General features: G+C 39.1%; 1 protein-coding gene across 1 annotated transcript; it reads left to right on the top strand.

Annotated features, from left to right (window-relative positions):
* The first annotated feature begins 17,972 nt into the window (after positions 1–17,972).
* On the top strand, positions 17,973–27,835 carry cxcl14 (chemokine (C-X-C motif) ligand 14). Its single transcript, XM_085181782.1, has 4 exons — positions 17,973–18,552; positions 20,343–20,448; positions 23,978–24,091; positions 25,990–27,835. Exons 1-4 carry the CDS (start codon positions 18,489–18,491, stop codon positions 26,003–26,005), a joined length of 300 nt encoding a protein of 99 aa, XP_085037908.1. The 5' UTR covers positions 17,973–18,488; the 3' UTR covers positions 26,006–27,835.
* Positions 27,836–27,984: the final 149 nt, after the last annotated feature.

Raw genomic sequence — 27,984 nt, forward strand, 5'->3', positions numbered from 1 at the left:
TTGGAGCAGCCTTTCAACGCCTCTCTCTGTCTCTTGCAAGAAAAGTTGACCCAGACAACAAAGTAAAGCTATTTTTCGGAGTGACACGGACCCCGCGGTATTAGTCAGAGGTCCCTTTACTACGGTTCGGAGCCGCGGACCTTCAGTAACAGTAATAAATCACAGCAATAGTACATTCATGTAGTTGTAAACAGCATGATAATATATTAAGTAATCCAAAGTATTCAGAATACGTTACTCTCATTGAGTAACGTAACAGAATACGTTACAGAATACAGTTTGGGGCATGTAATCTGTAATCTGTAATGGAATACATTTTAAAAGTAACCTTCCCAACACTGGATAAGGATACGTGGAAGAGACTGGATGAATGGATTGAAATACAGCAACTGTCCAGATTTTTTTAACTACTTAATGCTACATTTAAAAAGCTGTAATGATGTACATCTACATGACAGCTGTTTTTGTATCAGCAGAAAATGCAAATGACCAAAAAACAAATTAGATTGACAATTTTTCTGTATCTCAGTATAATAAATGCCCTCCTGTCAGAACTGTCTGCCTCCACCACTGACAATCACACTTTTATTTCTTCTTTTTTCCCCGTTAATATACCACAAACCTGAAACAACCTTTTTTATTTCTCAGACTATAACCAAACACTGACATAGTTTGATATTCAGCTGAACTTCCTGGAAGCATTTTTAACAGAAGAAGTGTTTGAGCTTGAGCTCAAAGCATTAGCTGCTGACGTATGACATTTAAGCTCCTCCAAAGGTAACAAGAGACTCTGGCATGTTTGGCTACGAGCATGAAATTGCTTGAAAATGCTTTCTTTGTCACTGAGGGGTCATTTTAAACACAGTCCCAGACACACCAAGACTTACACTCTCAGTTTTATTCCAGCATAGTTACATGGTGCTAAAACACTGGAGGATATTCGTTTCTCTGGATTACTTGATAATAAGTGGAGGGGGTAACTATTCCTCATATTACAAAATTATATAGTATGATCTGACTGAAAAAGTTCCTCATGCAAAACACCATTTTATTCCTTGAGAAGGAATAGAGAGATTATGTTGTCTGGCAATTGCCAGTGATGGCTCTTTGTGGCTCTGAGGAGAGATTTGTGTCACAAATTCACCTACTTTACAGGTACATGGAGAGGAAGTGGACCAGTAAAAAAAAAAAACCTCCAGTACTACCTTTCACTTACACTTAAGTAATGCATTTCAGCTTTTGGGCTTCATCTTGGTCATCGTAAAGATATATACATTTTAATTACGATTGCTATTGGGTGGAAACAAGCAAATACACCAGGTGATTTAGTGTATGACGGTCATTTTGAATGTGATATGCTTCCTTTTGCCAGGCAGTCTGAGTATTTCAGACACTGCTGAACTACTGGGATGTTATCACACAACCACCTCTAGGGTTTACAAAGAATGGTCAAAAAGAGAGAAAATATCCACCTCACTGTGTCAAAGAATGGCAAGACTGCTTTAAGCTGATAGGAAGGCAACAATAACTTAAATACCCGTTCATTACCACTAAGAAATGCAGAAGAGAAGATCTGAACACACATGTTGAACCCTGACGCAGGCATAACAGCAGAAGACCACACCGGGTGTCATTGCTGTCAGCTAAGAACAAGAAACTGAGGCTATAACTCACCAAATTGGACAAGATGGTTGATTCTGTGTATCGTGCTTCTCTGAGGTTCATCACTAACCGTAAATTTCAGACTCACCACTGTGAGTTATACTCTCAGGTAGGACGGCCTGCTTTGGTAAGTCGGAGGAACTCTCATTTATACAGTTTTATATATAAGGCGATACTTGGGTTGCTGCCTTCTTATCTATGTTCCCTGCTTGTAATGAAACATGCTGGTCGGTATTCTCTTCGTCCGCATGGTTACTTGTTGCTTTCTGTTCCATTTGCCCGAACTGAACTTGGTAAAAGAGCTTTTGTCCATTTAGCACCGTCGGCTTGGAACAAACTGCTGAAGGAAAATGACTGAATTCATTTCATTAAGTGCTTTTAAATCTAAACTACAAATCCTTGAGGCCAAGTCCATAACATGCAACTGTTTCAATTAGATTGATTGTCATTTTAACTGACTTTTTTATTTTTATTTAAATTTTATTGAATTTTATTTTATTTTATTTGTATTCTTTTACTTATTGTTCCATGTGTGTTGTTGCTGCCTGTGTTTGAGTAATTTCTGTAACTGTGACACACCTGCTGCTGCCTATCTTGGCCAGGACTCCCTTGAAAAAGAGGTTTTTAATCTCAATGGGATCTTCCTGGTTAAATAAAGGTTAATAAATAAATAAATAAAGATGAGAAGAAACGCTGTGTGACATGCTGGTGGTGTAATGGTGTGAGCCATATTTTCTTAGCACACTTTAGGCCCCTCAGAATTACCTGGTGATCATTTAAATGCACCAACCTTCCTGTATAATTGATTTGATGACTATTTCAATCCCTTTGTGACTAGAGTGTACCAATCTTCTGATGACTGCTTCCCGCAGGACAACGTGCCACATCATAAAACTTAGTTTTTTGAACACGACAATGAGTTTAGTCATTTACTGGCTTCCACAGTCACCAGATCTCAATCCAATAGAGCACCTCTGGGATGGGAGAGTCACATATTGGATATGGAGCCAACAAATCGGCAGTAATTGTGTGATGCTATGGACCAAAATCTCTTGCTGAATCTATGCCACAGATTTAAAGCTGTTCTGAAGGCAAAAGTGGGTCAAACTGAGGAATAGTGAAATTTGCCTAGTGTTTTCTTTCCCCTTTGGGTACAAACAAGTTTTTATAGTGACTGTTAAATTCTTAGTATTCCATTCGATTTTTTTTCTTTTTATCATGATGTCTATTTTTTATGATGTATTTCATAAGGTGTTTCACTGCTTTTCCTTTTTTTGGCAGAAGACAAAAGACCCAACCCAGCCGTGTAGGTGTTTCCTTGGCTGATATGTTCATGGACGTTTTTGATTAGTTCTTGGGGGAAAAAACTGGACACAAACTCAGCGGAGCTTGGGCACGATGTGACCTTCAGCTTTCACACGGGAAGCTACACAGCTGTTCTTCTGTGAGGTACACTGTGTAATGAGCACCTGGATATTATTATTTCCTGAGTCAGAGAAAATTTGAAGTAATTTTGTTTGATTTTTTTACATAGCTGGGATTACCTCACCAAAATTACTTTCTAATCATGAATAATCATTGTGAATCATGAGTGCAGGACATAGACACAGCCTAAAAAAGGAGCAGCTCTCTGCTGATGGATATAATTCAGAAATTGGATCCAATAATGATGGACTTGAGCCACCATAAACCCTTATTATCATAGAACATATAAAATCATTTTCAAGTCAGATAGAAAAATATGCAGTGATACTGTTCTACTGCAATTTGTATGCAAAAGTGTTTTTACATGAATATATGCATGTTGGAGAGAGGACAAAAGAGCAAAACAACTGTGAAGATTTATTACTTTCAGCCTTCGTTTCCGTTGTTATACATGGAGCATTATCCACAGGTTTTCCCCAAATGAATGTAATTTTAAGCAACTGAATTTGTACACATCTCAGTACTGGGGTTAGAAAATGACATTTGCACGCTTTCGTATTTTTCTAATTATGTTGATGCACCTTCCTGCGGAGACCCGGTGGAGGATAATAAAAACCACGGGTCACTTATTGCCTTAATGTTCTCGTGTACGAACATGACATGACGAGCCAAACGGGGTCAATTAAACACGAGGGAGGAGGTGCAATAAACCTGTTGTGGTTTCACAAAGTATTTACATTTCTTCATTTCAGAGGACATTAGCAAAATTGCACCTCGATAACTACATTAGCGTCAGACACTAACTGCTGTTTAGAGATACTGGACTGCACACTGTGCTGGCCACATGTAGGCATCTTCAGGTGTGTGTGTGTGTGTTTTATCTCTGGAAGAAGTGTTGATAATCTCGAGACCCATACAACCTAGATAACTGCTGCTGCTTCCCCACAGGTTCCAGCCAGGTACATTTTTAGTTCTTTGATTTGTTCCTCTCTGTTTCTACCAGCATGATCTGAGTAGCTCCAGTCTGCATCAGCTCAGATAATTCTGATATCATTTTCACTGTGCAGCTTCTCCACGTTTATCAGCAGAAATTTCCAGTGGTTAGGGAGACATTTTTGTTTGCCTTGTTATACAAAGATTTATACCTGAAGTTAGCACAAACTTTAGAAAAAAACATCCCTTCCAGCAAACTAAACACACAGAAGAATTTCTATCTTGTATGAACACAAAGTCAACAGGAAAACTAGTGAAAATCAGCCAAATAGCACTTTGTGATTCTACAATGTAAACAGACACTAACAGAATTTCTACCTATTAAAGGCTCTGCCTGCTTTCCTGAGGTCAACATACACTCAGCCTTAGCATCCCTATGGGTTCTTCACTTCTGGCTTTGTGTTAGTATGTTGTCTTTGCAGATTCTTGCACAGGGTCCATGTCTTGTTATCAGCAGCTGTTCCTAGTCTGCCCACAGTTTGCACTTTACCATCATTCTTCACATTCTTGGCTTTTCATGCAATAAAAACAAATTGCTCCACGATGTTTATCCTGAACATGGATTCATTTGACTAGAACAAATTAGCAGGGCTTTAAATGGCTTGGAAGCAAAAGACAGTTTGAGTTTCTTGAAAACATTTCACCTCTCATCCAAGAAATTTCTTCAGCTCTAAAACCAATCTGTGGAGAGTCCCACATTTTAAGACCTAGTAGGAGTTGTTCCTTAAGAGGGTTGTTGAGCCACTATTGATCATTGATCACATACAAGGTCTTAAATAATCAGGCCCCATCTTATCTTAATGACCTTGTAGTACCACATCACCCTATTACAGCACTTCGCTCCCGCTCTGCAGGCCTACTTGTTGTTCCTAGAGTATTTAAAAGTAGAATGGGAGGCAGAGCCTTCAGTTTTCAGGCCCCTCTTCTGTGGAACCAGCTTCCAGTTTGGATTCGGGAGACAGACACTATCTCTACTTTTAAGATTAGGCTTCAAACTTTCCTTTTTGCTAAAGCATATAGTTAGGGCTGGACCAGGTGACCCTGAATCCTCCCTTAGTTATGCTGCAATAGACGTAGGCTGCCGGGGATTCCCATGATGCATTGAGTTTTTCCTTTCCAGTCACCTTTCTCACTCACTATGTATTAATAGACCTCTCTGCATTGAATCATATCTGTTATTAACCTCTGTCTCTCTTCCACAGCATGTCTTTATCCTGTCTTCCTTCTCTCACCCCAACCGGTCGCAGCAGATGGCCCCGCCCCTCCCTGAGCCTGGTTCTGCCGGAGGTTTCTTCCTGTTAAAAGGGAGTTTTTCCTTCCCACTGTCGCCAAAGTGCTGCTCATAGGGGGTCATATGATTGTTGGGTTTTTCTCTGTATCTATGAAGCGCCTTGAGGCGACTTTTGTTGTTATTTATATAGCGACTTTTGGCGCTATATAAATAAAATTGAATTGAATTGAATTGAATCATGTGCCTCATCAATCTTTTTCTTCTTTCACCCATCAAGCACATTATTCAAGAATGACTGTAACTCAAATAATGTCACAGTTGTATATCACCATGAGGCATGTTAAAGGCCAGTAACATAAACCCTAGATTGTCGTGTTTTTGCAAAATACAGGCTCAAGGAGCAGACTCAGGGCACATTTGGCAGGTTTTTAGTGTTTACTGACAAAGATAGACTAGTGAAGGGATTTTATAGGATGGGTGTCAGCAGCACTGCAGCTTCACACTCCTGAGCTCTGTCAGAGGAGAAAATATGGAGTTAGCAACTGCCCAAGAGGTGAGTATGAATTGTAAGAAGAATCTTGATGGTTCTCAATAGTCTTATTCGTGTGCAGGGTTAAGAGTCTTGGAGCGAGTTGGTGGGCAGCTGGTGGGATTCCAGGAGTTGATGCCGAGAGCAGGGAGGCAGGTGACCAGGTGAGTCCTTCCTTTGACAGGTTATGGAGAGCTGGGTTTGGAGTTGGTGTGATTAACCTGATATTTCCACATGCAGCAGGTGAGTTGGTTTCCAGGAAAGCAAGGTTTTCCAGGAGGTACCTGAGTAGGCAACTATGAGTATCGAAGAGTGCACTAGGGAGCAAAAGCAAATGATTACTAGGAGCAGGTAACACAGGTGGCCTAATCTTCACCATACTGGCCATGACAGTTTGGAAAAGAACTGCAACCTGAAGTCTGGATGATTCGATTACCAGATGTGAGACAGGTGTGAAATAGCTCAAAGGAGAAACTTAACGAAACAGAAAAGCATGCTTGTCCAATAGCTGAACACCTTTAGAAACTCTGACCACATTTTTAAAGATAAGATTGGGGCAGGGGCTGTTTAACACCGTCACTGCTACTTTGAGCCTTGCTCTTCTTTCCAGCTTTCCTTCATTCACTAGACAATTTACATTTAAAAAAACACTCCAGGTGCAACCTGAATATGTCAAAGAACCCATACTTATGTCTTTTTTTTTGTGAAGACAGACAAATCAAAGCCTTTATTTAACATACAAACAATATCTCACCTCTCTTTTGTACACCAGCCATCTTCTCGTTCAGCTTTGTCCACAAAATCTTGTGGTTAAATTCAAACATGTTCTGTCTTATCCACATTAAACATGATGGTGTATTGAAGTTATTCTTCATTCAAAACATATTTTTAATAGATTTTTAAACACGAAACCTCCTGACCAGGTGTTTTGACGAACAAAGTGGTTCATGTTAGGACAGCACAGGTTTCCCGTTGCACTGGGAACACGTGGATAACATCTCTCCCACATTTGTTTATTGAACTGTCCTTCTGACTTGGAAACGGGAGGAGGGAGAAAAAGGAACACGAGAAAAAAAGTAAAGACACGAACAAGACATGAAGTAAACAGATATGTATTATATTATAAGGTGATTAAAGGTTTAGATTAATGGGTTTTTATACAATGAATCTAAGCATATATATTGAAAAACCTTTATTTAACCAGTCTTGAAACTCAAGATAGGCACACTCTTCACTTCATTCTGATAATTACAGAGTTTTTCCATTTTCAGCAAGTAATTTTCCAAAAAGGATTTAACTGGGAAACAAATGGAAAACTCATTTCTTATTATATATGATGAATTAGATCCATTTCAATAATCTATGAGTCATTTTTTATTTTACACCTTTAATTTGGGTACAGGTTTTTGTGTAAATTTTTCGGGTAGGTCCTCGGATATTTTCAGCTCTGAGGTATCCAAGGATTTCAGATTCTTATGGGTTAAATAACATGTTGTCAGCAGAGAAGTTATTGTTTCAGACAATTTGCTTGTCTTTAGACCCAGACTGCCTGTTTCTCAACACAGGCGAGTAGACAGTGAGGCGACACTGTCAGCAGAACCAAATAAGGCAGATACTGTTTGGTAACACGATGAAGTAAAGTTTCATGCTCCCTTCGCTTGATGTAAAGTCGAGTTTAGTTCCAACTTCAAGATGAGTCATGATGGTTTTTTGTCGACTGGGCATTTTCACAAACACTGATTGTATTTTCTCCTTTGGCTGCAATCCCGTCACATTCATATTGGTACTGATGGTGTATAGTTACACTTTGCATTGAGTTGTTTTACAAGATTAGACCTTCAGATTTATATCATATCATCACACCAAGGCTGGTTGCACTAAGATTAATCATTACCGTGGCTTAGATTCGAGGAGAAATTCTGCAGATTTTATGCATGATTACTTCAGTTGTCAGTGGCAGCACTGTGAGAACAGGTGTCTATGAGCCAGAGATTAGGAGAGAATGAGGTTAGACTTTATTAATATCCATTTTAACAGAAAACCTGGTTTACAAATTGGAAAAAAAGAGGGAGGAAGAGAAAACAAGATAGTTTGTATCTAAAAGTGTTACAGAGTTGCATAATGGAGATTATAGGATGTTGCAATTTTTGATCTTGAGCCATACTAAGGAATATATTCCTGCCTCAGCAGGAAAAGCAAGTGGGGAGGTGGGGTGAACTACATCTACAATTAGCTTTAATTATTTTTGTTGTTGTTTGTTTTTTGTATTTTAAAGCAGCAAAGTCATATTGCTATATTTGGGGAGAATACAATTGGTATGAATATATTTATCTTCTTCTTGTGTATCTGTTTAACTCTGGATTTATTTGTTAGACCGCTAAGATACTGTACTTAAAGCTAGTTTCAGTTCCCGTGATTATATCACATTAGAACTACAGATTCAGCTTATTCTGGTTTATGAAGGCTGAGCTTTGTCTGCTCAATGAAATATAACCCTGCTGCCTCACTCAGGATAAATAAGTTTTCTGTTTTTATTTTATCTAGGGGTTTATGATTTGTTCCTTAGATTTATTTCTCTGTTTTTGTTGGAAGTTTACAAAGTTATGACAGAAACTTGGAAAACATCAAGCCTGGACAAGTTTGAAGCTGCAAGCCAAGAGATGAATTATTAGTGCTTGGGGTTTATAATGACTGTGTTAGAAATACCAAATCACATTACCCAGCGGTAGCCTCCTCCATTTGTTATGACCGCATGTGAGTGAATGAGTGATCCATCAGCTGACTTTACAGCTGATGGCTGTCAGGTATGGACATTGAACATGTACACAAACTCATTGACTTGAGTAGTGGCATACAAATGTGATTTACTGAAACATGTGTAGGTCAAACAGGAAAAAGGGATTTTGTGACCAAAAATAAAGTATTGCTGAAGCCTAATTACTGGGTTTAAATTTGCTGTTGATCCCTCAAGCATGGACCCATGGAGACATAAACATCTTGAGCCAAGCATTTTGGTAAACTTGATCAAGTGGCGTTTCAGACTGAATCTATGAAGGCTGAGATCACAGACTATAAAACTGGGTTATGATTGGTGTAAAACCTAACTTTGATCTGAAAGTCTAGATTTGATGTGACTGGGTTTTGTACTGGTTATGTAGAGATATTGCAATTCAGCATATAGGTTTTAATTTTTACTGGCTAGAGGAGAAATATCACATTGCAGTTTTCAAAATAGCTTAAAAATGTAATTGATTTTTGTTTGGGTTTTTTTTGGGGGGGGGGTTACATCTTATTATCTTATTATCAGTATAATTAGTACACTATAAAAAAATAAGGATGGACGTAGCTGTTAAATGTGAAGTCAAAATGCAAATATTTGCATTATTTTTAATGGCCACAAGGGGGTGATACCTGTGACTTCTGGTTCCATAGAAATCTATCCGGTCGTTAAGTCTGACGTCACTAGCTGTGTCTGGGCCTAAACTCCGCTGCAGGTCCATATATCAAACATCACTATGGCATTACTGAGAGTTGAAAAACTGTCTAAAGTCTTTCATCTTTAATAAAATGATCAGCGTTCTGCTCTACCAGGTGTGACAATTGAGTTTAACATCCAGGCATCTATGAAAACGGAATTTATGACATTTAACGGAGTTAGAAGTTAGCAGGAAGTTAGCTCGCTAGCTTCTATCTAAATACAATATAGCATGTCCTGACTGCGGGGTTTTGGAAACAAATTAAAACGTACAGCTCTGTTATCACTTCCAACATAAATGAAGACAGAAAACTAAACAGCAGTGAGGTTTGTAGGGTTACTGAAGTTTGGCTAGCTGGTATATAATGATGTGCTACGTGACCACTAGCGACACAGCTATGTTAGCATAATATAAACAAGCTAACTTTTTTTCCACTCGATAAAAGTTAACGTGAGTGTTGTCGGTGGTCAGGAACAAATGTAATCGCATGGCAGGATGCTGTAAAAGGACCAAACTTCAGCCAGGAGAACAACTGAGATAATCCATCCACAATACGAGGTTAGTCATTCATATACTGCTGCATGGGCTGGGCTGTAGCTACATCCTAAGGTTTTAAAAACTGAGCTTAAATAAATGATTAGCGGTAATAAAAGCCGAGGGAGGTCAACAGTGATCACTGACTGTTTTAGGAGCTTTTTGAGATTAAATAGAAGAAAATACAAAACATTAAACATGTTAACAACACAAAAGCCATATTAAACACAGACTACTTTAGGCCCGGAAGTAGGATTCATCACATCATCACTTAACAACCGGATAGGAAAATGGCCTGCTGACTTGAACTCTGTAAGCACTTTACGATTGAGTTTATGGACTCTGTCACTAATTTGAATAAAAAAATACGTCAATTTTATAAATCTTGGTCATATTATGTTGACCAGTGAGCATGAAGATTCACAGTCAGGTGCAGTCAAAATCAGTTTTAAAACAGAAAGATGGCGACAGCGAAAATGCCCATGTGGAGGCTTCAAAACAGGACTTCAGATAACAATGGTTAACACAGTAGCTACATCCATCTTTTATATTGCTCGTGATTTTTTTTGGTTGCTATGGCAACATCTCTACTCTGAGGAGTGTCAAAAATATAGGTGATGCAAGATGGAAAAAAAATCTGCTAACTAAAATGCATTAAATTCAATGTCATGTTTGTAAAAAGAAAAAGTTGGGGGGACAAAATATGTCCATATACATCCTTAAGACCGGGCAGGATATCAGGAAATGAAATGTCTGCGACCCATGTAAGTACAATGTGAGTGATGTTTTAGAACTGACCTTGATATGATGTAACACCAACATAAGCCATGACCAGTGTCATTAAATACCTCAAAATAGGACATGTCCTGGGAAAGCACATGTGATTTTTCCATGGTGAATTGAATAGAAGTTCGAGCAAGTGCATGACAGTTTGGTTGAATTTTCCCACTCACCTACCATTCCTGTCACTGGGGACCTCAGTACATATTTAGCCTACACACCAGATTTGCATTATCGTTACTGTCAGATAATTTTTTCATCCTTTCAAGTTCTATTTTTCTTTGTCTATCTTTGTGATACAGAATTTCCACTAAAATACTTACTCCCACTGTGACCTCTCACGTACCCTCACCATTGTGGCTTCAGGCGAAAGATTTCACTGCAGTACTCACATACTTCTCTGCAGAAATATGTCAAAACAGATGAGCAGCCTCTCTGTCTCTCTGCTATGCACTAATAGCCTAGTCTGTTTATGTGCCAAGTGACATTAATTTCAGCAATCCCAAATGCACTTTTATGGAAAGACAGTACACACCTGCTAGATGCTCTCCCAGCCCCTAAAAGAATTTACAGACTTTTATATTCGTGGAAGGCTTCTCTTGTAAAAGCCATGCAAATTCAAACAACCTGAAACAGATGGTGTGCTTGTCATGCCTCTGTTCTTTTTCATGTCTCAGCAGGTCATTTTATGTCATTGAAGCAAAAGCTATTCATAAAATTCACTTAAGCTTAGGACTGTATTAGGAAGGACAAACTCTACAAAAGCAATAATTCAGTTTGAGAATGTTTTGGAAATGTCTGCAGTGTTAGAGTTATTGAGTAAGCTCGGGCTATTTTAGGTCGAGCCTCAAAGAGTGCAGATCGAGATTCACTTATGACTTCCACATTATATTAAGGAGACAGACGGTGAATGGACTGCGCTTTACATTAATGTGTTTTGTTGCTGTGGTTGTTTTACTCCAAAGGATAATGTGAAATCTTTCATACACATTCACATGACTGGCTTTAAAGCCATGTGGACACTGAGCAGCCAGTTGGAAGCAACTTGATCCCTTCAGGTAAAGATAAGAAGATAATCCTTTATTTATCAAAGATCAGGGGAATTTTTTCACTTGGAACAGTATTTTCATTCAGTTACATTTTATTTATATAGGCCAAATCACAGTCACCTCACGGTGCTTTGTATTGTAAGGTAAAGACCCTATATTATAAACAATCATGGAACCCAGTTTGAGCAAACACTTGGCAACAATGGGAAGGAAAAACTCCCTTTTAAGACAGAGATTATTAATAACCAATGATAAAATACAGAGTGGTGTATACACAGAGAGAGCAACATGAAGTGAGTGAAGAAGAAGCACCATGCATCATGGGAAGTGTAACTAAAGAAGGGTTTAGGGCCACCTGATCCAGCTCTTTCTATAAGCTTTATCAAAAAAGAAAGTTTTAAGCGTAATCTGAAAAGTAGAGATGGTGTCTGTCTCATTAATCCAAACTGGGACCTGGTTCCCCAAAAGAGGGGCCTGAAAGCTGAAGGATCTGCTGCCATACTACTTTTAAATATCCCAGGAACCACAAAGTAAGCCAGCCATCTGAGAGCAAGGTGCTCTATCTGTAATAACATGTTATGGTCAGCAGTATTGAATGCTGTGCTGAGGTCGAAGGATAAGCACAGAGATGAGTCCACTGTCAGAAGTAGGGATGGGTATCGTTTAGGTTTTATCCGATAACGGTGCCAAACCGGTACTTTTGAAACGGTGCCGGTGCTTAAACGGTGCTCAAACCGGTGCTTAAAGAATGGAGAACACAAAATTGGTCCAAAAACCTCATGTTCAGCTGTTTTTTCGTAAAAAGATAACAATGTTAGCCTTTTCTGCAGCTATGGGGCATATATGGTATCACTCTTAGCTGGAAGCAGTTCTTAAACAATGGAAAAAACACAAACTTTGTCCAAAAACCTCTCATGTTTAACTGTTTCCCACTTTTTCTTTGGTCATTTTAGCCTTTTTGTCCAGGGTGAAGGGAGTATCTGCCATCAAACAAGAAGACAGCCGCATGTAACTATGATGGTGTTTGCTAGTTCACCTTACATGCATTAATGTAATAACGTGGTTAGCCTACTCAATGTAAATTACACACGAACAACATTACGCTACTCACCTAGAGAAGAACAGCTGCTGCTGCATCATCATCATCATCATTTCTGCTACACTGGCAGGGCTAGGGGCCAGGACTCTCCTCTTCGGGTTTTTGGGGGATGTTGCTAACTCCGGGTCCGATAACAGGCACCACACCTGCAGTAGATGTGCTCAGTGTGAGGTCTCGCAGCAAGCTATCAAATACGGCGCATTTCTTGGCTTTTTAAAAAAACGCTATGCGTCGCCAGGTGTTTCATCGGATTTGAGGTGTTACCTCCTTTGACAGTATCACAGTATCAGCTTAAAGCACTTGTTGCAGGCTGCTGAGTTTGCATCTCTTGCTGTGAAGTACAGCCAGACTTTGATCGCTTCGCCTTGGGCATTTTTAATCTGTAGCTCTGCTCTAAAAGAACGTACGTACCTGGCCCCGCCTACTACCCTCGGAAACGTAAAATGATTGGCTAGAATCTAAAGTGTATCACAGCTCAGGAAAAATAAAGCACCGAAATGTGCGCTGCTTTTCGGTCTGGTTACTACAGTTTATGTCAGAACCGATACCGGTACCCATCCCTAATCAGAAGCCATAAGAAGATCATTTGTTACCTTCACTAATGCTGTTTCTGTACTGTGATGCATTCATACCTGGTTTTAGAAGTATTTCAATATAATATTTATTTAGAATTTCGAGGGTAATTAATAGAAATGCATACGGTACGAGCACAAGTAAATTCAGCCAAAGTTAACAATTAAAGAAGCAGGAGAAAACAAATATATTTCTGAGATTCAATATAGTTTCTTGGAGATGGCGGCACTACCAAGAGGACAAGCAGTTAAACTGGAGGTGGAAGAGTTGGAGATTTTAAGCAGGATGGAGCGATTTAAGAATAAGAGCATCGGAGGAACAGCTCAGGCTGAGTTAGAGAGGCAAGGATGAGATAGTTTGGACATGAAATATAGCCACCACCTTACCTTAAACCCCGACGGGTGTAAGATAATGAAAATCATGCTGTGTTAACATGACAGTTTAAAGACCAATTACCTCTCTGCCCAGGGCAGCTAGCCTCACCTTGTACCTCACCCCAGCCACCTGAAAGGAATTATCTTCTCATACCTGCCTGTCTGAACAAACCTTTACGCATGCCTTTCTGTCCGTTTAGCTGCCTGTTGCTGGAAGCTCAGTTCCTTCAACACAGACAGAGCTAGACACACATTTTAATGCCCACAACCGCAACAATGGTAAGATACTTACAGGAACATCCTGGTTTCACTGATTTACTCACAATCTTGCAAACAATCTGTTGTAGGGAGATGGCAAAAGAGCATCCTGGCAGTTGTTATTAATTACTCACTATATGTGCGTGTATGTAGCGTTCCTACATGTCCGTACTGCAATTAAAACTAAAAACTAAAAGTACCACTTTTCACAGCTATGATGCATTTTTTTGTTATGCAATTAAGGAGAAATCTACCAGATTGTTTTGTGCCTGAAACAGCAAGAATGTGCTTTTCATATAGTAGTAAAAGAGATGTATGTTTTCACATTTCTGTCAATAACAGATACACGCTCTCATTTGGGTTCATTAACCAGCATGTTCATGAACCTGAGAGAAAAATCGAGGCCTAAGGGAGAGTCCAACCCTTCAGGCGAAGCTTGTATCTGAGATCTTATTCTTTCGGTACCTCCCCACACCTCATGGCCATAGATTACCCAGAGGGGCCTTCCATCTTTTTCCAGCTGAGAAGCCCTGAGACACGGACCTGACAGCTTTCATTCCTACTGCTTCTTGCTTGCCTGCGAACCACCCCACAGTGAGCTGGAGGACACCTGCTGAGGAAGCCACAAGAACCACATCATCAAAAGCAGAGAGATGATCCTGAGGCCACAAGACCAGAAATCTTCAGCTGCTTGGCTGAGTCTAAAATCTCTGTGCATAAAAGTTCTGTATCGAATCGGTGACAAAAAGCAGCCCTGGTGGAGCCCAGCTCTCACCAGGAACTGATCAGACATGTTGCAATATGAGTGAAACTCTCCCCACAGTTATACAGATACATGTCCACCATTCTATAACAAACACAACAGCTTATTACCTCATTTGTAGTGTAATAGGATGACAGCAAACTAAAAAAAGACACCCTGTTGTCATGGTCCTGGGTCCTTTTGACCCAGCGTTTTGTGTTTTCTATTAGTGTGATTATTGGTTCTGTTCTTCCTGTTTAGTGTTTGTTCTGCCCGTGTGTTCCTGTATCTAGTCCGTGTTTCTTAGTTTGTCCTTTCATGTGTAAGTTCCTGTTTTATTGTGAAAGTCTGTGTCTTATGTCAGTGTGTTCTGTTTACGTTTCCCCGGCCTCGTCAGCTGTGATGTCTCCCAGGTGTGTTCCCCTCCTGTTTCCCATCCCCTGATTCCTGCCGTGTGTATTTATAGGGTGTGTTACCTCGTCCTCGTGCTGGTTCGTCTGTGTTGTTTCCCCTCGGTCTCCCTGCGTCTCTCCGTATGTATTTCCCCGAACCTCCCTGCATCTACGTTTCTGGTTTGTTTTGTTAGTTTGCCCAGTTTAGGTTTTTCTGTTACACCTTCACCCGCGCCGTTGCTGTTGTATTTTCTTTTGTAAATAAATACTCATCTGCACCAGAGCTGCCGCCTTTTGGGTCCTATCTCCTATTCCACACGTCTGCCACACCGGACGTGACACCTGTACAGTTTGAAACATATGTTCTCAAGTTTTCAAACAGCTGTAGAGCTTAACAGCTGATACACAGACAGATGTGCTGAACCTGAAAAGTTTCTGTGCTTTTTGGTTACAAACAGAAGCCTGCATTTAACTGAGACACTCAGCTCCCAACAACATAAACATATTCTGTGTCTCTGTCTACCACTTTCTCTCCTTCTCCCTCTTTAACTACATATCATTCCAATCTAAACACTATATCCACCTTCTGCTATGTTTAATCTTGGGGTAAACTTTACAGTTTTCCTGCAGATTAGCTCTGCGTTTACAGCGCTGCCAGGTTCATTAAAAGCCGATGGACACAGTGCAACTTAGTATCACAGACAAATGTTTACAATCTAGCAAGCAGTACAGTTCTGTGTAAATACATGTGGTGCTTCAGTCCAGTCCAAAGAACTGAAGAGAGGGCCACAGCTGCAGGCGGGCAGTGAAGCTGGAGTATTCTGACAGCCACTTTCAGAAAACAGCTGTCTTATTTGATCGAGTGAAGAAAAGTTTTCTCTACTCTGAGAAAAAATGTCAGAATATGAAGTGTTTACTTCTTACTGTCTTAAAGAAAACAGTTGATGCGATCATGAGAAGAAATGCAACATATAAATGTTGAATTATTATGGGTTTTTTTCACAAATTTAGTCTTTTTTTAAAAAACGAATTTAACGGCGACGGTGTCCAGCTGGGCCTTTTCTGTTTAGTGTGAATTGCACTGATGTGGATGTGCTGTGTAGCGTTCTTCTGATATTGCTGTGGAGCTACACCAGACAGAAGAAAGGCTGGCAACAACTGCTTGAAGGCTTTCCATAGTTTATTACTGTTTTTGTTTTGGGGTTTTTTTGAGCCAACTGCTATGTAGCATCTGTGGAAAATCTGGTCCGCTAATTACATTTTCTATTACGATGCTCTCTGCTTCACTGCCAATGCTGCCAGTGTTCATTTTATGTGAATGCAAAGATCAAATGTTGATATATTGTCAGTGTTTTTAATTATGTTTTGGTTAGTAATCATTAGCTAAACTTCAAAAAATGTTTCTCCAAAGCATCATCAACATCAGCTTATTAAGGCTGACAAATGATGTTATTTTCTTTTCAAGACAGATTCGGTTTGGCTGAAGTCCTCCTGTATTTTTAACTGCTGCCTTCACTTCCTTTCTTTCTTGTAGCTAAAAGGATCTAATGGATGAAGACAACTCATGTCCAAGTTATTTTCAGTCATTACAGCTGAAGACTGAAACAGACAGCTGACCGTTGTCTTTCATCCTGAGATCAAAAAACGGGATAGATTCACACAGCTGCAATGTCCTGTGGGGGTCACGTACATCCTAATCTGTCACAGTCCACTGAAAATGATGGCTGGCATCTTGTCCCGCTGCTGTTCATGAAGGGAACAAAGAAGAAATTGGCAAAGAGGTGGTAATATTAAGACAGGTTCACAGCTGATTTGCACACTGTTTTGGCGGCGCGCACGTGTAATCCTGCAGCATGCGACAGATGTACATGCTGCGAGAACTCGTGTAGATACACACCCACAAATATGGTCATGCAGACATGAACAAATGCACGCACACAGGTACATGGCGCGGACAGACAGTTCATGGCTGCTGCTTTGAGTTATGACAGAATCTGATTGCATCAGTGCAAGGGGCAAAGAGGTGAACACAAGCACAAGTGGGAAGTGAGTATGGGAAACACGCACACACACACACAAATCTTATTACGCAGGATGGTGATGAATGTGGTTTAATCCTGTGGTTAGAGTTCCAGGTGGGAGGGGTCAGACCTTCTTCTCAGGGCTATCTCTTACAGGCCAAAGGTTCAGCCTGATGGCATCCCCAGATACAATGAGTGCATTTATTCATATGCAGGGAACAGAATAAGCCCAAAAAGCATTCACAGAAACAATATCAGCTTTGAATTTCACTGAGTGACATCCAAAAAAACGCAAGAAGGACAGAAAATGATTAGACTGTTAGAAAGTGACAAATGTGATCAGACATGAGGTTGTAAGACTTTCATTACGTTTTCGTGACAATGGCGTTTGAAACGAATCAGTCCAGTTTTCTTAGATGCTGACGTCAGGCGAGGGGAATCTTAAAAGGTCGTCTCCAGCTTTTTTTTATGTTTTATCTAAACTGATAAATATTTATTATGTTATAGGTTATATCTGATTGAGGAAAAATAATGAGAAAAATAATATACTCCACTTTTCAATGTGCGTGTATGCTTAAAAAAAGTTTTCTATCAGCAAATGAATTGAATCTCTTGAGCATATATATTTTTACCTGTCAGTTTTTAGCCAACAACACGGATTTTTTTCTTCAATTTAAGTCTCTGATCCTTAAATGTTGCCTTCACTGACCCACAATGTGTGTTAGGTAACGTATTTTCGTACACGTCAGCCTTCAATTTCACTGTCCTGTCAGCGAGGAGGAACTTTTCCTTTGTCTCGGCTTTGTTGTTGCTGTCATCGTGGCGTTTTTCTTCATCCCACCAAGTTTTCTGCCTGTCAGCCTGAAATCAGGACAAGAGACGAACAGACCAGCAGACGTCATCCTTCCAGATTTTGGTGAACAATACGCGCATTTTTGTTTTTTTCCTGCCCTCCCTCCCTTTCCACGTTCTCCACTTCTCCCTCGCAGGACACAACAAGTGTTTGATTCGCTGTCTGGTCGTGCATATTAATGAGAATGGGATAGCGGGCAGCTTTTAAAAGAGCTGCTGCCTGCCTCTCCACAGCAAGCGAGGGGGAGAGAGAGACCTAAACGAGTGTTTGGAGATTCATCCAAGCGCTCGGGACGCACAGACGGAGTTGCACAATCAGTGCTCCAAAGGGACCCCAAAAAGCTGAAATCCCCAGTGCTCTTCACGTCTGCCTCCCAGTAGTGGATGCTATCTACATATCGAAAGACTTTTTGTTGATATTTCAGTATTTACTGCTTTGGAAGGCTCGGGTTTTGAGGAACTTCTTTTAAAAAAACATATTTTTGGACTTGTGAAGACATGCGTGGGTGCACGACGGTGCTGCTTTTGTTAGTGGTGGCCTTATGCTGCCTGAGCGCAGAAGGTAAACACTTTTTTCCTGTTTATCTTAGTTAAAGTTTGTCATTTTTTAAAAATGGGCTGTGCGGCGCTTAAGCTGTGATAACTGAACAATTATCGGCAGGTGGGAAATAGGTGGAAGGTGAAAGCAAACGCCTGGTGTGTTGTGTTGTGTTCGTGAAAGGAAAGATTGAGGAATCAACTCGTGCTGTGCGGAGTTTGTTTGAAACCAGAGTCAACAGCTGAAGTCAACTTTGCTGAAGGGACTCAGTGGTGCGTTTGCTTGCATGCCTGTGCTCCAATAATGAATTTAGGTTGGCATAAACAGTGTGTTACCAGTAGCGTGCACTCAATTAGGCACTTTGTTTATGTACTAGTATCCATAAACACTGAGATCTCGGAGCTGAACTGTAATAATGAATACCACTGTGGTGTAAGAAATCTGTGTTATGATGAGCCTTATGTTGGCAAGCGTCCTTGCACCCTGAACAGCCCTCTGGGACATACAGCGTCTGGCAAGACAAGCGAAGCCACCCATATGTAACTAAATTAACAGTAAAATATTCCAATTTTAGTTTTTACATAATTATTTAAAATGCATTTTTCTTTCTGTATCATAGTTTCATTCTCCTTTCATGTCTGCAGCTGTCAAACTTTGTGGGAAAACTTTATGTCTGTATTTGCCAGGAGCATTATTATATTCTGATGGAAACTGACTTTTTGTATAAGTGTTTACCACCATATATATATATGAAAGTAAACATACACGTCATTTGAGAACAGGTTTAACGGGCATCTCTTTCAGTTCAGTGTGTAAAGTGGTGAAGCTGTTTGCCTTTGACAATATAGTAACACCAGTGTTTGCCCATTTTTATTGGCCTTTGTTGTCTGATGTGTTGGTGCTCCGTCGCGCTCCACTGTGGGGGCTTGTGGCAGATTTAGTGCCTGGCGGTCTGGACAGATAGCAGATGATGGATGAGGGAAACCTTGGACTATCCAGGTCATCACCTCCCATCACAAATATACAGCCCAGCAAAACTAATTTCCTCTGTGTAATATATTCACTACTACAGCTAGAAAACTTGCCCTGAAAAGGCATCATTTTAAGTTGATCAGAAAATGATGGACAGACATTATTAAATATATGTGTATGCTTCCGAAGTAAGATGACATGTAGCTTTAATTAAAGAGGTGCATAGTCTCTCCCTTAGTGCTTGTAGTGCAGGAATTTTATAAAATTAGTGTCTGATAGAGAAGCAACATGATAGTGAGATAAATGCAGGATAGCTGAAGTCTCAAGTTCTTCGTGCAAGGCATTAAGATCTTTAGGAACCCATGCATCGTCTGAGCTTAATGGGATAAATGCAGCATCTTTAATTTTGCTGATGTGCAGTGAACAATCAGCAATAGCGTAAAACTCGTACAGTGTGGAATTCAAGCCAATTTCCTCTCTGCACAGATGTTTCCATTTTAGTCACGCTTAATATAAAAAGGGGTCTAACTGCATGCCAAATTCTATTTCTATTTTAATGTGCCTTTGACTGTGACTTAAGTAAAAGCATGGAATTCCAGCTGCGTGTTGCCAGATATAAATATAGAAACAGATAACACCCACTTGTCATTTGAATTAGAATTCAAAGATAAAGCGGGAGTACTTCGTTGTGCTTCCACGCCAGTTTGCTGTCAGATCGCAAAGAATTAACCTGCCTGTCAGTTAAATACCTGTCAGTCTCACTGGAAGTAATTGAGCTCGCATGACAAGTTTATTCGATTTGTGTGTTAGCAGTGTAATGTGTGCGTTATATTTCTCAACAGCCTACAAGTGCAGGTGCACCAGAAAAGGGCCCAAGATCCGATACAAGGATGTGCAGAAGCTGGAGATCAAACCCAAACACCCGTTCTGCCAGGAGAAGATGATATTGTGAGTCACACTTTGATTCTCTTTCAGTGTGTCACTCTCCATATGTCATTTCTGCATTTTCTCCTTTCTCTCTCTGCTTTTTTCCTCAGTTCTTATTCCTACTTTACATTCTTCTTTTTGCTTAATCCCTTGACATTTCCCTACCTGCTTACCTGTGTTCCCTGTTTTTCCCCCTTTCCTCTGGTTATTCATCCCCTTTTTCTTCCAGCGTGTACTCTGCACATGCTTTGAATACAAATCATACAATTAGCAGATTACCAGCATATTTAAAGCCGTTCCTCCAACATACTGTAAACATATTCAGCAGCCGCGCTCGCGTTTCGAGAACACCTTTTCGTTGGTGCCTAAAACACTCTGAAAGATTTACAGCGTGATAAACTGATAATTTAATTACTCCCTGTAGACAGGAGGTGGGGATGATTTATTACCTGAAAAGGAGGGGATGAAGAAAGCAGCGATTTCCAGAACATTCCACAATGTTCAATTACTCAAGCATGAACATTTCCAGACTTTTATTTGTAAATTCAGACATCATGGGCAGTGTGAGATGTAAGCATCACATAATGCTGCAGTCCATTAATCTATCTACTAATCTATTAAAGTATAGTTAATGTAAGAATAATGTGATGCTTGTGTGTTCAAAAGACTGTTTGTACTTAAACAATAAAAAATGGGTTGAATCACAGATCACTGCTTGATCTTTCTGCCTCTCTCTGCCATCACACATTTAACCTTTCAGGTCAAAGTTCAAGCACACATACAGCTAATATGCTCATTTTGAGCTACTGAGGAATGCACCATGAACTTTTCTTCTCCTATGAATTATATTTCAAAAGAAGTAACCTGTAGCGCTTTAAGACAGACACTCGCACTGTAAATTTATAAATACATTCATATTATGCGTACCGTCTGTACTACATGATTTCAGCTGATGTGAATGAAGCTCCACAGAAGCCAAGAAAAACTATAAAATGCTGTGTGCGTTTTATAGTTTTAAGTTTTTGCTTCAAAGCTAAATGAAGGCACAGCAGATGGGGATGTTATGTCAGCCTCCTGCGACTCTGCTTGGTGTTCGATGCACAATCTCTGCTGCCACCTGCTGCCACATTACAATATAACACAGAGGACACAGGCTGTGTGATGTGTGGACAGATTTTTATGCTCAAAGTGTATTCTACTTTTTACAAAAGGTTTGAGATAATATCAGCATTTAACCATTTAAGTCAGTTTATCATATCAATTGATTGTAAACAGAAAACTAGGTCCTCTTATCTCACAATTTGCTGCTTTTATAGCAATTTTAATTAAGTAAAATTGATTATTAAGTTTTAAGTTTGCTGTTGTTCCGTTTTTGTTTTATCATTAATCATTTATTTAAGCTCCAAGTACATTTATACTATTAAAATAATTCATTAATGTTGTTACAGATGCCCTTCAGAAATCAGTACTTTATGGTAATTGGTTGTTGTTGAGTACAGCAAAGAAATTATAATATTTGAAAATTTTAGTGTGTTAATCAGTGTTTCAAATTTCATTTTTTCAACTTTCAAGTGCTGAATAGTTACAAAATAGCTGTTAGATGTTGTCTCCATCTATCCGAACATTATATTTTTATGAATGTGATGTGCTCTTGAACGCCTTAAGGGAGTTTCTTAAAAATTGAGCCAAATGTTAGCTTAGCTGATTACATTTTGAGGGTCAGAAGTTATGGTCACTCTGACCTCACAAAAAACATTTTGGGGCTTAACTCAAGAATTTCCACTGTAAATGCTAATAAATGTAACACTCTGTAAAAGTCATCACTCATGATAAAGGCTGAAAGGGGCTATTTGAATTCATGACTCCTACCTTACATATTTTATACATGAACTGCAACGTAACCGGCTGGCGGAGGACTACAGCTGCAAAGTCACACATCAAGTCAGTCAAGAAATAAATTGCGTGTGCATTCCAAAAGAACAAACCTGTCAGAAGCATTATATGGTATTTGGTCTGCATCACCTCACAGGTCTGTTTTTCTGTGAGGGTGTTACGCGCCACACAGTCATCATTCAAGGTTGCTCTATTAGCATGAGATGGGGCCCACCAGCCGTTAGTGCCTGGTGAAAAATGAGTCTCAGCAGGCTCCGGAAAGCAACAGAAAGAAAGAGAGTGGGAGAGAAATGAGCAAGAGAGTCCCCACTTTGGTCGTTTGGCTTACAGCGCTTAGTTTGGCATTCTCAGCAGCCACTCCTAACCACAAACATGCACAACCTAGGAGCCCCATATACCATCTCCCTATTCCTACCTGTCCTCTCAATTTTCGGTCTTTTCCCTGGACTTCATTCATCTTCACCTTCCTTTTTTTAATGTCCTTATAACTCACGGACGTTTTCAGTCAGTGGCTGTGCTTCAGCTACCTAGGTGAATGATAATGAGTCGGAACCAAAGCTCAAACGATCACTTTAATTAGGTTAAATGCAATATACACAGGAAGTTTCATGTTCTATCCATCAAACACACTCAGAACTCAGTTCCTCCAAAAGAAAGAACACAGAGCTATCTAACTAAGGCATCAATTGTGAAACAAAGGGACAACCAAATGGGCAGGAAAATAGAGGCAAAACTCTTTAATCTGATCTTTATAACCACTGAATACAGCCTTCGAATCAAAAGTCAAGTTCCTTTGCAGTCAAGTCATTTAGCATTCATGGTTTGCTGAGCCTTTGAGTGTGTCACTGGATAGTGAGGCCCCCTAGCATGGTGGGTCTTTTGTTTTTTTATATTTACCACGCTCGCTTCTTTCATCTGAATACGCCACATACAGGCAGTCTGTCTCTGTCGTTGCCAAAAGCAGAGCACAACAGACAGATGAACTGATTCAATGAGCTTAGATGTCACATTTTTAAGTGGCAGCTCCATAATATTGCTTCATTGCCAAAAAAGCTGGCAAAGCTGTGCAAGCGGATCTTTTGAATTCGGAGGGCATTCAGCTGTGGAGATGTTATTGGAGGCAGCTTAGAATAGCCACTAAAATTTGGGGCAAAAACATGTCAGATGTCCTACTACTTAACCAGTCTCTATTCAGCAGACTCAGACTGGCTTTCAGATGGTTTGACTTGCTCACAACAGTGTTTTTACTCCAATGAAGTTGTGCTTTGAGTTCTTAAGCTGAAGTTAACCCTCCAAGTCAAACTGAAAACTTTCATTGTGAAATGTTCTTATTTTACTCACTAGCCATTTTTGTTGTCATGATATGATAGCAGTCAGATTCCGGTAAGTGCTTGGCCTTTAGGGCCACTATATATTTTTTTTCATAAGTGATGTAGTCATTGAAATGTTAAAAGCGATCTTACTGAATAGATGGCAGCCACATGTGCAAAAATAACTTTTTGCACATTTTAAAAATCTTTTTTCATTTTTATAGGAATAAATAAGAGTGTTCAAGAGTACATGTGTAAGGATACAGACTGGAAAACCTACATGTCATGTTTTGTGTTTTTTTAAAATCAGTATTTAACCTCTGCTTCTTCTCGGCTCCTGTTCTCAGTGTGACAATGGAGAATGTGTCTCGGTTCAAGGGGCAGGAGTATTGTCTTCATCCCAAACTTCAGAGCACTAAGAACCTGGTCAAATGGTTCCGCATCTGGAAGGACAAGCACAGGTAATAGCCTAACACCAAATAAATAAATAAAATAAATAAAAATCAGGTGATGTTAGTTAATAGTACAGTCAGTCGTGTTGTCAGGTTATTTAATGTGTAATTATATATTTCAGCAAATTGATTTTCACAAACCTAAACATCTTTTTTTACAAACTTAGAATCAATTAATTCATAGTACACAGAACAAACACGTGGCCTAGATAAATAAATAAATAAATAAGTCTAGATAAAAAGTCATCCTCTTCCTGTATCTGAACGAAACCGTGCATGAACACATTTATTTATTCCAAATACTGTCACATTTACTTATGGTAGCCGAGTAGACATGTGAGCCTCCCATCCCTGGACAGATGATAACAACCTGACTAAAAAAAACAACAGCAGCTGGGTATAAGCTAACATTATGCCAGCTAATGTTAGGCTCGAGCGTCCTGAAAATACTTCCTTCTGTTTATCAGAGACAAAGTGTCGCTAAGAGCCCCAGTCCAAAAATGTTAGATCCATGTTGTCAGCTGAGGTGAAAGCAGAATGACAGCCTACACTCACTACAGATAAACAGCAGCTAGAGTTGTTTGTCCTATGGAGGCCACCATAGCAAGGATTTTACTCTTGCATTGGTAGGCATAACAAAACAGAATTAAGTTGAGCGTGATCTGCATTCTAGTGACATCTAGTGGTAATTTATCAGGTTTACATGAGAAAAAAATGATATAAACACGTAAGTCAGACAGAGTTAGCTTAGTCAAACCCATAAACTATCGGTGTAACAGTTAAGGTCCACAAGTGTACTTTTTTTTTAGCTTTTATGTCCAATTTGCTGCCTTTCATGGGAGAGTTTGTGCAGTTACATAAATGTACCAGTTTATATACCTAAACATAAAACACTGACGTAACAGAGATACATATAACAACATATGTTATATATGTTGTTATGGAAACTTAACCCCTTTTAGAGATTTGTTAAAGTAAATAAAAGTAAGAATCTAAAGAACATTTCATGTATTTACAATATCGCACAGCTCCATAACTTATATATATTGTCAAATGTTTACAAAACTTTACAAACAACATTTGATGTAACTAATGGTTATTTGACTTACTGCTGCATTGCTATCATCTAAAAGCAGTCGGGCTATTCTTTTCTGACAAGCCAGTATTTCCCAGACAACTGTTACTGAATGTTTCCCTTTGGATTAGCCTCTATAGACCCTGAGATGGTTTTGTGGGAAAATCCCAGTAGATCAGCAGTTTCTGAGATAGTTAAACCAGCCCGCACCAGCACTAACAATCATCTTCCCCATTTTAATGTTCAGTTTGAGCATTATAAGGTTATTTTGGACATGTCTACATGCCTAAATTCAGTGAATTGCTGCCATGTGATTGGCTGATTAGATATTATTAGATATGCATTAACAATCAGCATTCCAATTATAAGACGAACGCCCAACTCTTGAGCCACGATCGCCCCTTTATCTCTTAAAAATTACCATGTTATATCTTCTTTGTCATTTCATTAAGAAGCAATGCATAAACCACTCATAAACATATGCACATAAAGTTTTTCAAGTTTTATCCCTGACTCCGGGCTGAAACCATATCCAGTGGCCATCAATAAAGATGTGATGCTTTATTGATTTGTTTTGTTGAAACTAGTCTTTTTAACTTCAGAGGTCAGACTCAGGTCTTAGACAAAAGTCCTCTGGATGTATTTTTTCAAAAACAGCATTTCTAAGGGACACTGCTGGTTACAGAAGCATTAAAGTCATGTTCGTACTACATGTAAACATTTTATTGCTACTCAAACAGAGACACCTTTTTTTAGGAGGCTGAAAAAAAACCTATATTGTTTGCAACCAAAGGAGCAAATCTCGTAAGAGATATATGTTTGTTTTCCACAGGGTGTATGAAGCATAAAACCGTCGCTCTCAACACAAGGATCGTGTGAGACAAACAAAGGACACCAACTCCACCAGGACTACATTTGTGAAGTACAAGATGTAATCTGCATTGAAGCTGTACTTCTACTTCTTCTGCCTGAGATCTGTCAAGCGCATCAAGAGATATCTACAATTTGTACATAGGCTGGTGGGCTCGCTTTAGTTGGCCATCAGTGTAGTTACAGTCACTCACCACTCCAGTCTTTGCCACTGTAGTTACATTTGTCAAATTGTGGACAACGCCATCTGTGTTCAAACAGTTGTATGGTTGTTATTCAAAGGGGCTTCTGTTCTGTTTTGGCTTTGGTGAAAAATGTGCAAGAAAAAGAAATTCTGAGGAAAGGCAAATATTTCTCTTAGAAATACAGTGTATTGGTGTTTAATCATTGCAGTTTCCACTTTTCCGTATGACAGGTATATTTATATAATCAGCGTATAAGGTTTGGCTACAAGGGCGCAGTTGAAATAACGAGATAAAGGTTCTCCATAAATTAGATTCTCTGTATCTGTAGAGGAGAGTCAGTCAGTGTGTGATTATATTTTATACAGAAGTTGTTTTTATTCAGACAGATTATGGAGGTCCGACAGTCAGTGTGTGTGTGTGTGTGTGTGTGTGTGTGTGTGTGTGTGTGTGTGTGTGTGTACGCATCTGTGAGTGTTTTAACTGTTTCCATCTTAATAAAAATTCATCTTCAGAGGGACAATGAATCAATTTTTTTGCAAACTGTTCTCAGACTAAGAGTGCAGATTCAATAAATATAAAAAAATATAAAAAAAATCAAACAGGTCATCTGTGCCATCACTGCTACAGTCTGTTTATTGGAAATTGTCCAAATAGGTCATTACTAAGTACACTAAGAATATAAGAATCCTAGCTTTTTATGACGAATGACTATATGTTTCCATATTTTCACACTGGTTGAAATATTTTTTTAACTGACCTACATATCGTGGCATCCTTAAAAGGATGAGTCAGGCCTGCGATAGCACCAGTAGACAGCATCTTGATTTTAAAACTTATTTAAACTCTTTAACGCCTGCTGAAAATGTAAAATAATAATAATTAGAATAATTTTAGGAAATATTTGTCAGACAGAAGTAAAATGTGCTCTGGGCTTTACTGCACCTACAACAGTAAAGCAAAAATAAATTACAGTGACATTATCAATAGTTTCAAACTCTGCCCAGTGACATAGTCTGGCTTACTGGTGTGTTTTTTATTAGTTTATGGACAATAAGGAAGCTCAGTGGCACAAAAGAATGAACTATATCAAGATTTGGTTACATAGAAAAAAGTTTCTTTTGTGTCTTCTTTTTTGTTGTATGATTTATATATATATATATATATATATATATATATATATATATATTGATAGTAGAAATGTTGGCTGTTATCAGAATTGTCATTTATGATGGAGTTTGTGTTATTTTGATGTTAGAAAGGCATTGGAAAAGTAATGCTTTGCTAGGGACGCTTTGGCTGAATACACACACACACACACACACACACACACATATATATATATATATATATATATATATATATATATATATACATAAAGAAGCATTTTGGAAGTGGAAACATATAGCCTATACGTTACTGAGAATAAAGAATAAATTCATCTTAAGACTTTATAGCATCATGTATATTGTATTACTGCATTATAGCTGTTTTTTGCTATTTAAATCTTGTTTTGGTAACAGATTCTTGGAGGGTGTGTGTTTGAAATAGCCCACCAAGCTCACTGTTAGACCTTCCTTTGATTGTTAAACAATAAACACAGCAATAAAGTGTCTATAGAGTGTCTATAGAGCTTGTGTCAGTTTGTGTTTGTATTTAATTCATTTAATTGAATTATTGAAATGTAGTTCAACTGAAACAGTAAAGAAACCTTTTTTCTTACAACATATTCCACCAGGTGGCGGTAAATACCCATTCAGTCACATTTAATATCC

Source organism: Neolamprologus multifasciatus, chromosome 2, assembly GCF_963576455.1.
Source record: "Neolamprologus multifasciatus chromosome 2, fNeoMul1.2, whole genome shotgun sequence".
NCBI classification, from domain to species: domain Eukaryota; kingdom Metazoa; phylum Chordata; class Actinopteri; order Cichliformes; family Cichlidae; genus Neolamprologus; species Neolamprologus multifasciatus.